The sequence below is a fragment of the Trichosurus vulpecula genome, chromosome 5, assembly GCF_011100635.1.
Source record: "Trichosurus vulpecula isolate mTriVul1 chromosome 5, mTriVul1.pri, whole genome shotgun sequence".
NCBI lineage: Eukaryota > Metazoa > Chordata > Mammalia > Diprotodontia > Phalangeridae > Trichosurus > Trichosurus vulpecula.
Window position 1 is genome coordinate 152,020,484 of NC_050577.1, and position 17,068 is coordinate 152,037,551.

At 37.9% G+C, this 17,068-nt stretch overlaps 1 protein-coding gene across 1 annotated transcript in view; it reads left to right on the plus strand.

Moving 5' to 3' along the window:
* Positions 1 to 835: 835 nt before the first annotated feature.
* Positions 836 to 17,068, plus strand: part of RSBN1L (round spermatid basic protein 1 like) — a 90,925-nt gene continuing 74,692 nt past the window's right edge. The window contains exon 1 of the mRNA XM_036759717.1: positions 836 to 1,485. Coding sequence (XP_036615612.1) covers positions 879 to 1,485 — 607 coding nt within the window. The 5' untranslated portion in view covers positions 836 to 878. The remainder of the gene's footprint in view (positions 1,486 to 17,068) is intronic.

The following is a 17,068-nucleotide window of genomic DNA, read 5'->3' on the forward strand; positions in this document are numbered from 1 at the left end:
GAAAGGAAGAAAACCCATGTTTTTTAATTGAAAAAAAATATTTTGAAACGGAACATTTATAATAGAAAATTTCTGACATAAGCCAGCACCCAGTCGCGATAGATGAGAAAGACCCCCAGGGCCTGGCACACAGCAGGCACTTAGAAAAGGCTAGCTGACCAGACTGACTGACCCCGGCTTTCGAGAACACTCAGGACGAGCAGGAAAGTGATGTCCAAAGGCAGACGACAGTGACGACGACGGCAGCAACAACAGCAGCAACCCCAGGATTTGGCCAGAAACACGGGCTCTAGTTCCCTTCCTCCATCCCTGAAAGGAACCTAACAGAAAAAACCACTTACTCCCCGCCTGCAGCCTCCCCCCTCTCAACATCCCTGAAATTAAGTCGTCAGAGATCGGTGGGCCAGGAAGGGGCTCAGCGAACAGGAAGAGAAGGTAATGAAGCGTAAAAGAAAAGAGAAAAGGGGGAAAAAATAGTTGTACTGACGGAGAGGTGCGAGACCCGGGGAGAGGCGGATTTGGGCATCTCGGGCGGGGCCCCAAGCTCTGCTGTCACCCCCGCGAGCCTCGGGAGGCACGGATCCAGGGGGCGGTTGGCAGACCCTCCCCGCCCCCTCTCCGTCTCGCGCCGCGTGCCGCAGAACCCCACTCAACTTCTCCTCTCCGCTCTTCGGTCCCACCCCTCCCTTCCCAGGTAGCGAGTATGATTGGCGAGAGGACGGATCCCTCAGCGCCGCTCGTCCTATGGCGAACGCCTCCGAGCCGCCCCTCTTCCGCTCCGCCCCTTCCCCGTCTTCCCCTCCCCTCCCGATGATGGCCCGCCCCTCTCGCCTCTGCGCTTGGGAGCGGAGGGAGAGTAAATACAACAGGAGCGCAAAATGGCGGAGCCGCTGAGCCCCGTCCACGGCGCTGCCGCCGCCCCGGAGAAAGAGTCGTTCTGCAAACCACCGCCGCCTCCGTCTCCTCGGGATCCGTCATGTTCTCTATCGGCCAAGAAGGTCCGGACGGAGGAGAAGAAGCCGCCGCGAAGAGTGAACGGGGAAGGGGGCGGCGGCGGCGGCGGGAATAGCAGGCAGCAGCCGCCTCCGCCTCAGAGCTATGGCAGCCCCGCGTTGTGGAGCTTCGCGGCCGTGGCCGCCGCCGCCACCCCTCCTGGCGGCTTCTCTTTTCCCGCGGGCGCCACCACCACTTCCTCCTCCTCCTCCTCTTCCTCTTCGTCCTCCTCCTCCTCTTCATCCTCCTCCTCCTCCTCCTCTTCTTCACTCTCTCCCCAACCTCTGCCCCGCAAACTGCTCGTGTCCCCGACGCTGCTTCACGCTCAGCCCCACCACCATCTTCTGCTCCCGGCCCCGGCCGCCGCTAACGCTAAGCCTCGGAGACCCAAGGAGAAGCGGGAGAAGGAGAAGAGGAGGCACGGCGCCGCCGGGGCGGTCGAGGCCGGAGGGGCCCGAGAGGAGAACGGGGAAGTGAAGCTCCTGCAGAGAGGTGGGTGCTCGCCCGGGCCCATGGGGTGGCTGGCGCGGAGGGCAAGGCGGGGGAGCGGCCCGCGCGGGCCTGGCAGGGGCCAGTGCCCGAGACTCTGGAGCTACAGCCTCTCTCCTTCGCCCTCCCCTGAGCAGGGGGAGGGGTCGTGGTACCCAAGCGAAGGTTGGCTAAGGGGCTGTCCGGCGCCTGGCGAGGATGGGGTGGCCCAGCTTGGCACCGAGCCCAGGGAAAGGACCTCTCTCCCCGAGGTGACTTGGTCGTCACCCCAGGGACAGGAAATGGAGCCTGTAATTTTAGTAGCCAGGGAAGGGAATGGCCAAAACTCTTCCTCCTCGTCTTCCTCCTCGACACGGGTTTGAGCCTCCGAGATGATGCGCCGTGGCAGAGCTTCCTTTAGGGGACCCACGTAAGATGTCTTTAGGTGCTGGTGCACCAGATCCCGGGGAGGGAGGCGTGGGGTATGAAGAGGTTAAGACTTAGGGCTGCCTAGAAGGGATCCTAGTACCATATATTTGAGACGACCCCTCCCCCCACCCCCAAACTCCAGCGGTAGCTTCTTCATCCGAAGATTCTGTCAAAAAAAGGGGGGGGGGTTTGGTGTGGAGAACACTGGCGTCAGCTGGAAGCTACCAGAGGCCTGAGCTTTTCATCCCTATTAGGGAAATGAGGTGGTGTCCTGGGCGCTGAGTATGCTATTTCTCCCTCCCTCCCTCCTCTCTCTCACACATATTCTTGAGAGATTTTGGTGTCTTTACTCGAAACTATCCGTTTCCTGTCGCCCCTCAAAAAGTGTGTGTGTGTGTGTGTGTATATATATATGTAATATATTTATTATGTACATATATGTATATATATTTGCTGTATTATTTTCCCTATAATGACGATTGAAATAAATACATGAGGTAGAGTAAACTTTCTTAAAAATGACTTAAGTAGAAGTATATTTCAAAAGGAGGGCCTTAAGGATCTGATCCTGAAAAAGTATTTCTTTCAGACGTAGAACTGTCATAACATTTTCCAAGCACTACCTGTTTGTAAAAATTGTTTCTGGCCTCTAGCTGTTGAAGTATGATCATCTGGAATTGTTATAACTCGGAGAGTAGTTGAGAATTAGAAATATATGTGGTTTTTCAGTTCTAATAAATAATAAAAATAAATAAATAAATAATAAAAATAATAAAAAAATGGCAGGAGTCTTTAGTATTGCTGGTTTCAGGTAGTATCTTATGATCACAAAAATCATTTATTAGTTTATTTGAATTAGTTTCTTTTATAGTCACTGATAACATTCCCGTTGCATGTAATTTAGTAGTAGCAACATTGTTTTTTCTGTTTTCAGGTTTTGTCTGTAACATAACTAAGCATCTAAGCTTAGCCCTTTAATACTTTGGGATCCCCCCACCTTTTGGGGAGTTTTCTTTCAAAGTATTTTTGAGAACGACAGTTATTCTGGTTATATTCAGAAGTACTGAGGAGCATATATCTTATTTTGTTTTCATTATTGGAAATCTTGTGATGTTGACAAATATTTTTTTTTTAAATCAATCACGTATTCCTTGAATGCTTTGCAGATTCTGTTCTTAGTAATTGGGGAATAAGCGTATTGCCATATTGATCTTCATGATCAGGAAGTAATTTAATGATATGTTTTCTTTAGGTTTCTTTTCCTTGAGTTCATGAATAATGAATGAAGTCATTAAGATTACAGAAAGAAATTGTAATTTAGAATGTTTAAAACATAAAATATCCCTAAGCAGTTGTTTTTAGTAATGTTTCTGATCTTGAGCAACATTTTGAAACCTCTTGTTCTTAGGATTATGACTATTTTAGCGAGATAAAACAACTTAATTATTTCAGTTTTGTAATTTCTGTAAAATCTGTTACGTAATTTCTTTTTTCATTGTTTGAATTGTGTGTGGAAGGTGTCTCCAGGTGGCATATTTCTTTCTTGAATTTTTTTTTTCTGTAAAAGAACACCTAGACGGTCAGTCTGGCATTTTGGATAGAGAGGGTCAGCCTTGTAGTCACAATGTCTTAGATTCAAGTGCTACCTTTGACTCTTATTAAATGGGTAACCAAGGGCAAATCATTTAGCCTTTCAGTGCCTCAGGCAGATCTCCAACTGGGTTTCTTAATCTTTTTGGTGGACTCCTTTGGCAAACTGGTAAAACTTACTCACTTCATCTCAGAATAATACGTAGGATTACCAAGGAAATCAATTAGATTGAAACACAGTTTATAATAGTGATCCAGGAAAGATTAGATTGTGGTATGTTAAAGAAGACCAATGAATGCACCTTGCACTAAGACTCTAATGCTGCAGATATGCATCTTGCAGGGTCTTTTTTCACATCTGGCATTCCCTACACCCACAAACTAGGTATCAGTATAGGGGTAAGTGTTTTTTTTTTAATGACCATGTTACTGTTTTTGTGAGGAAAAAAACTTAAAATATATTTTGTGACGAATAGTTTTTAATCCTTTCCTTTAGTTATGTGTTGGTATACCTACTGCTAGAAATCTTAGCTTTCTAATTGAGAAAGATTGACCCATACCCTACTGAAATAAAACATTAGCTGAATTAACAAATAAAAATACTTTTTCATCTGAATAGTAATAACTCTTTAAGCAGATTAATGAGATTTGATTTGTGCTGATGTTCCATTCAGATAGACATATATAACTATAGTTCAGCCCTTCAATTTTGCAAATATAACCTAAATAAAAGAAGGTAGGGGCAAATAAATTTAATTTTTTAGTTTTTTTTAAATTCTCTAGTGACAATAAACTGGATGTATATGGTAGTAGAGAAGTGGTGGTGATGTTAACCAGTAAAGCCAGCCTTGAAGCCAAGAAGATCTAGGTTCAGGTCCCACTTTTCAAATATATTGGCTGTGTGATCCTGGGTGAATCATTTAACTTCTGAGTGCTCCAAACCACTTTCTAAGACTATAAGTTGCAGACCTGCAATGGTAGAGGGAGAATTCCTTCATCTGGGAGTTCCCTATCCCTGCAAAATCTTGGGACCAGTTTCTTTCCCTTACACTAGGGCATATCTCTTATCTACCAGGAAGTAGGCAAAGAAAGGCTTCTGTGTGACCAAAATTGATTTATTAAAGTTCATTCATACACTGAACTAACACCAGAGCCCCTATACCCCACTCATTTGCTCTGTTTTACCCAGAATTCTAACAAGCTTGCTTTTTTCAGTTTATAGATTGGAAATAGGAGACAGAGAGAGAGATAGGCTGACTGTAGTTAGAAGTGACACTGATTGATTGGGGCAAGACTGAAAAACTATAAAAAGTAGACCAAAATAGACTTCTCTGAAATATTAGGTATTGATGCAGGGAGCCCTTCGTGCTTGAGTATTATATCACAGTCCAATTAAGTTCATAATGATGATCCAGAAAAGGTTAAATTATATTGTATTTAACCAGACAAGAAAATAAACATTTTAGAATGATTTCCATAAAATCGTTGAAACAAAAGTTTTAGTGTCTTAGGTGATAGGGTAAGCTTTAATTATCAGGAAAATTCAATTATTTGACATATCTCATCCATATATCAAACTAGACAAATTAGGTTTTATTTATTTGAAACGGAAATTTGGATTTCTCCAATTCAGAAGGTATCCACCATTTAGGGAGAATGAGTTGGTACTAAGAGTACAAACTTAGTACAAAATAACTAAACATCTTAACTTAATTGATTCTATGGGCTGGTTATAGTGACATACTTATATAGAATGTCTGTGGTTTTCTAAACACTTAAAAATATACTGATGCCCTAAAGTGTGTGTGTGTGTGTGTGTGTGTGTGTGTGTGTGTATGTATGTATGTGATGCAGACCTGCAATTTGTCTGTTACTTAGTCTTGAGAATTGAACTTTGTCTTACAGAATTGCCTGTAGAGGTTGAATAACTTGCCTTCGATCACACGGCCAATGTGAGTCAGAGGCAGGACTTGAGTCTTAAGTACAGTATTTCAGAATCCAAGGTTTAAAGTCTATTCATTAGACTACACTGCCTCTCAAAAGTATATTTACAAAAGATATTTTATTTAATACTAAGTTAAAAGATTAGTTGTGTAATTTTGCTGCTCGGTTAGGCCTAAATCAGGAAGACATAAAACTGTTTATGTTATTGCCACATGAACTTGGCTTATGGAGAAGAGTGGTATTAAATTTACTGCCGCCTATCCAGCGTTTGCTGGACCTGTCTTTCAAGTGGCATGCAGAAACTTGAACTCATGTTATTTTTTTTCCCCTGAATTCTAAAAGTCAGACAACAATCCAGATTAAGGGGAAACTAATTTTAAGGTTGAGATACTTCTAGGAAGGCCATCAAGTTTATATCTATAAAAGCTTTGCTTTTTTGAAAGTAAAATTAACATGTTGCAAACTTTTCCATACTATATTTTAAATATAACTAAGCAGTAACTTGGTATATTTAATTGAATGTGTGTGTGTGTGTGTGTGTGTGTATCTATATATCTAGCTATCTGTCTATATATGGTTATAGATACACACACATTTTTTTCCCCATTGAGGCAGAACTATAACAAACTTTATTGGCCAGATTTTAAGAATAAGGACATTTTTGAAAGTTACCTATTTATCCTTTAGCAGCTCAGACTTTTTAGCCCTAGATTTCTCTGTTTTATTTCCCAGTTTTTAGTGTATTAGAAACGTGAGAGAAAGGTCGCTGTTAGAGATAGGCTGGCTCTAAACAGCTATTATAATTTTATAAATTCTGAGCGTTTTGGTTGAGGAGCTGTTTATGTATCAATTTTAATGCCTTTTACAACTTTTTCTTTTTTTATTGTAATCTTTAAAAATCAGTAAACTTGAATATTTCAGCATAGAGAGAACAGAAAAAGAATTGGTTACAAAACTGAATCTCAAGAACATGTATCTTGATTTTCTTTTAAAGTGCATATGAAACGTTAACACAGTAGTACCCACACTGCCTTCCTTGTCTGTGCACCTTTCAGAAATTCCCTTTTCTGAGTTGGTCTTAAATGTTTCACTGAAGCCCTTTTTTTCATCTCTATTACTACCAGTTGATTAAATCAACAAAAGCACAGTTACTAACCACTCACTTTTCATCACTCTCCTCTCAGTTGCCTCTATCCAAAAGCTCTAACTTGTAACAAATACTTAAATTGATTCCAGTGTCTTCTTAAAAGCCTATGGTATCACATAGTTTCTTCTGTCAATGAACTAATACTCATATGCCACTTCATTTTGACATTATGCTATTATAATTATTTATGTGTATGTATTCTTTCCTCAACAAAACTGTAAGCTCTTGTGAAGGCTTGGACCTTATAGTCCCCCATCTTGCCTAGCACAACTTACGAATAATAGGTGTAGAGCAAGTATTGAAAAATTCAATACAGTAAAAAAGAACATTTTGCAGAAGAATGGATTTGTCTTAAATAAACTTAAGGATAAACAGACTGATTTTCTATATACGTGTTGTTTTCCCAAATAGGATTTAAGCTTCTTGTATCACTTTGTCTTTGTATCCTCGGGTGGCTAGTAATATGTATTTGTTGAGTTTAAATGAAGAATCACTACGATATAACTAGTGCCTGGTTGTGGTGGGAGGAAAAAGTATAAAAATGAAGTTAAGGACAAAAACAGCGACAAAAATAGCAAAGTCAGGACATAGGGAGATAGGGAGACTTCTCTCTGGGAGGAGGTGAAGAAATGATGAGATTTACCTTGGCTATGCTATATGAAGCAATGAGAGGCACTTTTGGATTGTAGAATTAGAATTCTGTTATCCAGAACATTGCTCAAACAAGAAGACCATTAACTAGAGTTTGGAAAAATAATTGTTTACAAATTGTTGAGTTTTCTTTTCAACCTTTTTGCTAACTACCTTCCTGCCTTTATTCCTGAGACCTTATTTGGAGCCTGCTCCATTTTCGTTAGTCTTCCCTCTGGCTTTCCTGTTTAACCTTTTCACACTGCAACAGTCAGCTTTTCCAGGCCCTAATAGACACAGTAGCAACAATCCTGATAATCTTTCATTCTCTTACTGTCATTTATAAGTCTCTTGGGAAAAAAAAAATCCAAACCAGTACATTCTTTTGTAAGAGTTGTCAGAATATCTGAAGAATATTTTACATTGTATTCATTCATTTAATAAGTATTTATTATAAGCTAAAGTGTTCAAGGCACTGGTCTAGGCAATGAGGATATAAATATTAAAAAATTATGAAGTCTCTCTTCATGGAGTTTACATTATTTTAGAATGAGGTGAATGTAGAACATGTACACGGATGAAGTAATTCATGACAGTGGCAAAGGAAGTTTTAAGAACATTAATCTAGGAGTGGTGTGAAGATTGTATTGCAGGCAAGAGAAACTGGAAACAGATTACTTAGGAGAGTAATATGATGGCCAGTTAAAATGACCTAGGGAAATTTGAGGAAGAAGGGAAGCCACTTTAGCTTGGGAAGGCTTTTTGGAATATATGATATTTGAAGGAAGAGATATTCTGAAAGGCGGGGATTAAGTTTCAGCAAGATATTTGACAGCCTCTTCCAGTGGCCATGTAGACAAGATGGAGGGATGTAAAACTTTCACAACTGGTTAACTGACAAGACCCAAAGAATTATGATTATTGGATTACTGCCAACCTGGACAAAGACCCTTAGCTAGTTCAGGAGCCTGGGGCTCTGTCCGTTCCAAAAAGTCATGGATGGCATATTTGCCCCATTTTCAGAAGATGCAAAGCTGGAATGACTATCTTATTCATTAGATAACAGAATTGGTATCCAAATATATATTAACATGCTGGAAAGATGGGTCAAATTTAAGATTTTTTTAAAAAAGAAGATAAAATTTAATAAGTTCTACTTTCTTCTTTCATCCCATGGATAGACAGACCTGTTCTCAGAGCCAGGAAGACCTAGGTTCAGATTCCACCTCTGACACTTACTGACTGTGACCCTGTTCAGATCAGCTACCCTCTCAAAGCCTCATCTCTTTGCTCTGCATAGCTCTGTAAAACTATGAATTGCAGAGAAGATAACAACCTGCTTTGGTACAGGGAGTTTATCATCAGCTAGTTTCATATACCAGTGAAATTACAGGTTATTATTTCTTGTTTTATAATAGTGGGAAGGTAGCTCTGGATTTGATTCTTTTCTTTTTTTCTCATGCTTTTCCCTGCTATCTTTTATAGATAGGAATAGATTCTTTTGTTTCCTATGGTCTCCCTGCTTTATTGTTAACAAAAATGGAGACAAAAAATTAGAGTTCAGTCCTGCCTCACACACTTGATAGCTGTGTGACTCTGGGTTAGGCAGCTAACCTCTCAGCCTCAGTTTCCTCATCTTTAAAGTGGGAAAACAGCTACTCCACATTGTGATGCAAAGGCCAACTGAGATAGCATATGTAAAGTGCTTTGGAAACCTTAAAATACTATATAAAGGCTAGTTAGTTACTAGGCTTCCATATTACCACTGTTCCATATTCTCCACCATGTCTTATCTTTCCTTTCCTTCCCTTATTGCCTCAGAGGAATAGATGGCCTTTTTTCTTGCTTGTCAAGACTTAACCTCTCTTCTTGTGCCTTTAAGACCGTGCCTTCCTGTGATCTTCAGAAGCTTATCTCATTTATCATTGTCTAGTGTAACTCAGCTTCAATCTCAATCCTCTTCTTTGCTGCCTACACACATGTTCAAGTCTAATACATCTTTTAAAAAAAACCTTCACATGACCCTTTAGTCCTCTCAAGTTACTATCATATCTTTTCTTCCTTTCACGGTGAAATTACTAGAAATATCTGTCTACACTTGATGCCTCTCCTTCCTCAGTACCCACCACTTCTTAGCTCCTTGCATTCTGGCTTCTTGGCATACCAAATGATTGAAACTGTTGTTAAGATTACCAACAGTTTCTTAACTGTTAAATCTGATGGCCCTTTCTCAGTCCTCATTTTTCTTGTCTTCTGCATCTTTTGTGACTGTTGACTACTCTCCTGGATATTCTTTATTCCACTGGCTTCTGAGATTTTGATGTTTCCTTATGTTCCTTTTTACCTTATTTGCTCACTGGATCGACTTAATATCCTTTGCTGAAGACTCCTTTACTGTAAGCTCCATTTCCCGTCCCCCAAGTGTAGCAAGGCTCGGTTTATTCTGCATCACTTGCTATGCCTTCCTCTTTTTTGACCTTTCTTACGATGCAATTATGTTTTGTTACATTGCATAGCTACCACTTGTTGAGCTTTTCTCCCAATTCTTGAGTACATAGTTTGTTTCCTAGGTGGTTTTTGTTTTTATTTTTGCTTTCTTAATTACACTGCTTAGAATATTTTTGTTCAGCTTTCTTTTTCCTGTTACTAACATACTAATGTCAGGATAACTTTTTCCCATCCCAGTCTCAAGGATTGAATTATAAAATGTTGTTATTTTAATGGTTGTATCTCAGAATTGTTGTAATCTTTATTTCTCTGATTAATTACAGAGTTCGTTATTGATAATTTGGGTTTCAAGAATTTGCTGTTCATAGTCTTTGCTTATCTCTTAAGAATTTGGTCATAAATTTATACATTTGTATAGTCAAGTCAGCAAGCATTCCTTAAGTGCCTATTATGAACTAGGCACTATGCCAGATGGTAGAGTTACAAAGAAAGGCAAAAAACAAACCCCTTTCTCAAGGAGCTACCAGTAAAATAGGAGAGTCAACATGCAAACAGCTATGTACAAACAAGATTCGGGGAAAAGTTTCTTGTAGAAAGTGGGATTTTAGCTGGGAGTTGAAGGAAGACAGAGAAGCCAGGAGTCAGAAATGGAGAGGGAGAACTTTTCAGGAGTAAGTGACAGCCAATGGAAAAGCACAGGTTTGGGAGATGGACTGTCTTTTTTGAGCAATAATAAGGAGATCTGTGTCACTGGAGTATGTAGAGGGGAATGTAACTTGTAAGAAGTTTGGAAAGTTAGGTAGCATCCAGGTTGTATGGGGCTTTAAAAGCCAAACAGAGTCTTGCATTTGGTCCTGAAGGTAATCCGGAGCCACTTAAATTTATTGAATGAGATGGGGGGTTGGTTGTAGTCAGATCTGTGCTTTAGGAAGATCAATATGCCAGCTGAATAGAAAGTGAACTGGAGTGGGGAGAGATGTGTTGACAGGGAGACCAGCCAGAAAGTTATTGCAATGGTTCGGGCTTGAGGTGATAAGGGCTTGCACCAGGGTGTTGGCAGTGTTTGAGGAGATGGTAGTGATAGCTGGGACGTGGGGGTGGAGTCTATACAAGAGATATTGCCAGGTAATATTGACAGGATTTGTCAACTGTTTGGACATGGGAGTGAGAGTGAGGAGAAGGAGGATGCCGAGGTTGGGAGCCTGGGTGACAGGGACGATGGTGATGCCCTTGACAATAATGGGAAAGTTAGGAAGAGGGGGGAGGGTTTTGGAGGGAAAGATAATGAGTATAGTTTTGGACATGTTGAGTTGACAAAGATGTCTTTGGGATATCCTATTGGAGAGATGTTAATAAAAATGTTTAAATAATTTAAAAGAACAATAGGTTGGCAATTGGAAATGCAAGGTTGGAGGTCTCTAGACACTAAGTCAGAAGTTTTATTAGAAATGGTTATTGCAAAGATATTTCCCCCCATCTTTTTTTTTCTCTAGGCATCTTTTTTGTTTTGCAAAGCTGTTTATTTTAAAAATAATTATTCATTTAGTGTCTGTAGTGTTCATTTAGTTCATTCGTAGTGTTCATTCATTTAGTGTTGTAGTGGGTCGAGCATTGGATTTTGAAGTTAAAGAAGACATGAGATCAAATTCTGTCCCATTGGGCAGCTGGGGGACCTGGGTTCAAGTTCCGCCTCAGCCACTGTGCCATCACACTGGTTATGTGATCCTGGGCAAGTCACTTGATCCTGATTGCCCCAAACTGCCCCCTCCCCCCAAAAAAAACCCCAAACAAACAAATTGTGCCTCAGAGACTTACTATTTGTGACTCAGGGGAAATAACTTAATCTGTCTGGGCCTCAGTTTCCTCATCTATAAAATAAAAGGTTCAGCCTTGACCTTTGAGATTGTTTTTGGATTTAAATCTCTGATGCTGTGATAAAAAAATATCCTGTAATTTCTCAGCATGGGGTAATGGATATGGTATAGCCATTCAGTTTAAAGGTCCACCTCTGATAGCCAATAGCTATGTCATATGCTGGTCCCTTAACTTCCCTGATCCTTAAGTTTTTTATTCTTTAAAGAGGATGGTAATGCCATAGTATGTACCTCACAGAGTTGTTGTGTGGCCCAAATGAAGCAATATTTATAAAGCCCTGTATGAATGCCACCTATTCTTTTTCTTCTGTTTGTTGAATAGGAAAGGCTTTTCACCTTACTACAATTTCTGTGGATGCAGCATTCCAATATATTCTGATTTTTGTGTGTGTGTATTTTTTTAAAGGAAATGTTTAGATTATTGATGAACTTGGAATTTATTGTGACATAAGGTGTGCTATCCTGTCCTGTTATCCCCAACAATTTTCCTTCTCCAGTGTGTTGTGATCTTGGATTTATCAAGTATTATTCAGTTGTATGACTTTAGTTCCTGTTGTGGATGAGCTAATCTGTTCCATTGAACTGTTTTCTCCCCCAGTTTTTTAATCTAGTGCAAACAGTTTTGACATATACTGCTTTGGGGTATGATTTGTCATCAGGCACTCTAAGTCCCTTTTTTTCCTTCATATTTTCCCTTTGTGTTTCATTTTGCTTTTCATTTAATGTCTTTTTAGTTAATTGTATGAAGTGTCCCACTGGTATTTTGATTGTTAGTTCTATTGAAAGTATAAATTAATTTGAGTAGTATTACTATCTTTATCATATTGACTCAACCTGGCTATATATATTGAATATCTTTTCAGCCTATTTTTAATTTTTTTCTGTGAAGATTGTTTCACAATTGATAAGAGTTTTATTTAGTAGATTAATTCCAACCTTTTGGTAAATTTTGTTTTGTAAATTTTTGTGAATTTTGTTTTTCTGTTTGTTTCTTTAGTTTTTTTTTCTTGACTAGATCTGTGATTAGATGAGTATATATAGTGAGTGAGGAAACTCTTCTACAAAGACCAGTATATGACTGTTCTTCAATGTCTAATCGTTTTAGAGGCACTTGTACCCAGATCTTCCTGACTCTGTGGGCTTCTCTCCTTATGCCATACTGCCTGTTGATGTTTTTAGTGAGGTATATACATGTCATTGAGCTTCATGGGTTCATCTTGTTTTTTGCTATCTTGCTGAAACCATTTATAATTGCAGTTAGATTTTTTTAGTTTCTTACTTCTGTAATAAGCTGTTATACCAAACAAAAAGAGATATTTAGAGCTCTTTTTGATAATCTCTTAAATTTTTAAATCTTTTTTCTTTTTTATTGATATTTGATTTATTTATTTTTAGTTTACAGCATTTGGTTCCACAAGCTTTTGAGTTGTAAATTTTCTCCCCTTCCCAACCCTTTCCCCAAGATGACCTGCAATCTGATATAGGCTCTACATATACATTCACATTAAACATTTTCACAATAGTCATACTGCAAAGAAGAATTATAACTAATGGAATGAACCATGAGAAAGAAGAAACAAAACAGTCTTAATCTTTTTAAGCATTAAAAATGCTGGGTGAGAATAAAATGCACTGCTTTAGCCTTATTTTTAGTGGGAAAGCCTCTAGCATTTCTTCTTGACATATTATGCTACTAGTTTATGGATTCATAACACTTCTTATCACATTTCCTTAGTAGAACTTTGATTTCATTATTTTAGAATACAACCAGTCAACACCTTCATAATCCTGTGAGGTCTTCTATAGAGGATCCACCCAACTTGCAACCTCTCCACCTTCTTTTCTAGGTCTTTATATATTTCCCATAAGAGACTCATTGTTGGCTAGGGGAGTGGGTTGATAGTTAGCCAACAGTAACACCTGAGGTCTTGTGTTTTCTTTACTTTTCAGTCAATTGAGTGATTGTAGAGATGTGTTCTGCCATAGAAAATTGCTTTTGAAATTTGACTTTTGCACCTTTACATCAAGGCTACCTGAAATAGGTATATAGATCAATCTTATAAAGATTTTATAAAAATAAAATAATAAGGGTTGTTAGTTGTTGATATGACTTTTTTCATATTAAGAGAGTCCTTCCATTCTTATACAAAATTATGGATATTGTACCTTTACAGGAGTTTTTGCATAAAATGAGTTTATGGATTTTATTATTGGTATTGTATTTTACATGATTTTCCTAATATTAAGCCATTCTTGCATTCCTGCTACAAATTCTGTATGGCCATAATGAATAACTTTTGGGGTTATATTGGTTTTTTTTTTTTGGCTTGCATTTTATTTAAAGTTTTTGTGTCATTATTCATTAATGACATAAGTCCATAACTCTTTCTCTGTTTATCCTTATCAGGTTTGGTATTTTGCTTTTGGAAAGAGGTGCCTTATAGTTTTTCTTCTTTTTTTTTTGAAATAGCTTATGCATTAAAGGAATTATTTGTTCTTTAAATATCTTGATAGAATTTAGTTGTGAATCATTCGTGCCTTTTCTGTGAATGATTTGTTCAGTTTCTCCTTCAAAATTTGTTTATGCTGTCAATCTGTCATCTATTTAGAGATTTTGCAGTTTTTTATAAATCTTTTATATTCTCAATTTTTTAAAGCTGATTACAGTTTACTCTGTTTTGTTCTCCACTTTTTTGTTGTTCATTCTAATAATTTTGTTTCCCATTTTCTTATTTTTGTTTATACTTAACTAATGGTTTATCAATTTCATTGTTCTTTTAAAAAATTTAATTATTTTCTATTACAGTATTCTTTAGCCCTGATGATTTCTTGCTTTGTTTGCTGCTAATGCAGCAGATTTGTTCATTTTAAATTTCTTTTGCTTAGCCGAGAACATAGCATTGTTTTTCTCTTTTCCTTTTGAAATACATGCTCTTTTCGCCTCTGCCTCTTAGAAGCCCTGGTTTTCTTCAAAACTTAACTGAGTCACCACCTTCTTCTATGTGAGGCCTTTCTTGATTCTCTTATAAAATAAAATAAACCTAACATTTTCTGTATGCTAACAAAGTATATCTCCTCTTATAGAAGTGTAATACATGCCATCTCCCCTTAATATAAACCTCTTAAAGAAATTTCATTTCTGTATTTGTATTCCCAGTGCTTAGCACAGATTTTGCCACATAATAAGAGTTTAATAAATGCTTTTTGATTGATTATTAATGTAAGGATTCAGGGACGTAAATTTGCCTCTGAATACTAGTCTGACTGAATCATAGATTTTGATTTGTTTTATTTATACTGTCAGCTTATAGTCTGTTTCTGTAACTTGTTCTTTAACCCAATCAGTATTGAGTTATCAAATCATCTTTTAATTTCCATGTGGCCCTGCAAGTTTAGATCATATTTTCATTGTTGATTATTCTTTTCAGGCATTAAAATCCACCAATGTAATGTTTAGAATTTGTAGCTTTGTGAATATACTTATATCTTCTTTATATCTTGTTTGTATTGGATGTATATTTCATGACTATTCCATATTTTAAAAAAGCAATATATTCCCAAGTTTTTCCATAGATTTTCTTTGTGTGTGTATGTGTGTGTGAATGAACAACTAAATTCTATCAAGACTGACTGATTATGTTATATATATATATACATACAATTTCTTCATATATATACTTATAGTTTCTTCAGTAACTTATTCAAATTTAATTTCTTTATTTACCTTTTATGATATTCTGTTGTATTGAAATCTTTAATTGTTGATTTTTTTCCATCTACTTCAACTAATTGGATTTTTGTAATTTTAATAATAATAGCTAACATTTTTATGACACTTATGTGACAAGCACTGTGGCAATTCCTTTACAATTTTGATCTCATTTGATCCTCACAAGAACCCTGGAAGGTAGGTGCTATTATTATCCTCATTTTACAGATAAGGAGACTAAGGGAAACAGGTTAAGTGACTTGCTTAGGGTCACATAGTGTCTGAAGTTGGATTTGAACTCAGATCTTCTTACCTGCAAGCCCAGGATAGTTAATACAACTGCAGAACCTAGCAGTTTTTAATTTGCTGTACCAGTAATTGTGTAGATATTTAATGTCTGTATTCTCTTATTGTCAATTGTACCTTTTAAACGTGAGGTAGGTAATTCCTTCTATTTGTACTTCTCTCATTCTAACTTAGATATCTATGTATATATCTAATCCTTCTTGTTAGTAAACTTTCTGAGGCAGTAAACTTTCTGAGGGTTGGGAGTGCATATTATTTTATCCTTGTATTTTCAGCCCATTGTACAGCATTTTGTGTACAATGGGTATATTTGAGAAAGAAATTTTACAGAGTCTCTTTGAGATATCCTTTTAAACACAAGGAAGAAATGTGGCCAGAGTTAGGTGGATTTGTCATTTGTTGAATAATCTGTCTAAATACTGTAGTGTTACTTAATATATTGGTGTTAAGTCAAGAGAAATTATTTGTAGGTGACACAGATGCGATAGGGAAAAATAGGTTTGATGACAGAATCAGGACTAAAAAAAGATAGGCTAGAACTAATGGAGTGAAATTAGCAAGATTGAATAAATAGAAGTAAATTCCAAGTTTTGTGCTATGCCAAAAAAAAAATCAAATGAATAAATCTGGATTGGAAAAGACATTACATGATACCATTTCATATGAATGTGAATTAGTTGTTTTTAGGAGTTAGTTGTGTGATGTGGCAGCCAAAAAACCTTATGCCATCTTCAGCTAATTTAATGGAAGTTTACTATACAGAAAAAGGAAGATATGGTCTGTTTGATACTAGTCACTGTCCCGTTAGAATGTGGATTAGATCACATCTGGTACATTATGTTTAGTTCTGTATGCTGTGTTTTAACAGGGACATTGAGAAGAATGTGACCTTTGGAAGATGAAGACCCTTGAAAAGTTTGCTAACTGCTGGCCTACTGACCTGTGTCACCTTGTAGCAGATATTTATTGGTCCATAATCCTTTTTCTCTCAAATAACTTAAAATCTGACTATTCCTTCCTGTGTTCTACAGCCATCCCCAGATTGTTTCTTCTTGGCTTTTAGCCCTCTCACTTTGCCATATTGAGGGTAGTCAGACACAGTGGTTTATGGTAGAAAATTTACATGTCTTAATGAGTCCACATTATACTTCAAGGATGAAAAAAAAATGTTCTCGAAGTGATAAGTCACATACAGGAATGGAATTTGTTCACTCGTTTTTTAGTCGTATCCAACTCTCTGTGACCCCATTTAGAGTTTTCTTGGCAAAGATTCTGGAGCGGTTTGCCATTTCCTTCTCCAGCTGATTTTACAGATGAGGAAACTGAGGCAAACAGAATGAAGTGACTTGCCCAGGGTCACACAGTTAGAAAGTATCTCAGGCCAGATTTGAACTCAGGAAGATTAGAAGAAGATTAGTTTTCCTGATTCCAGGCCTGGCCCTTTTTCTGCTTTGCCACCTAGCTGTCCACAGAAATGGAGACCTTGCCTTAATTTGTCTCTGTGTCTCATTTTCCTTAATTCCTAAAATA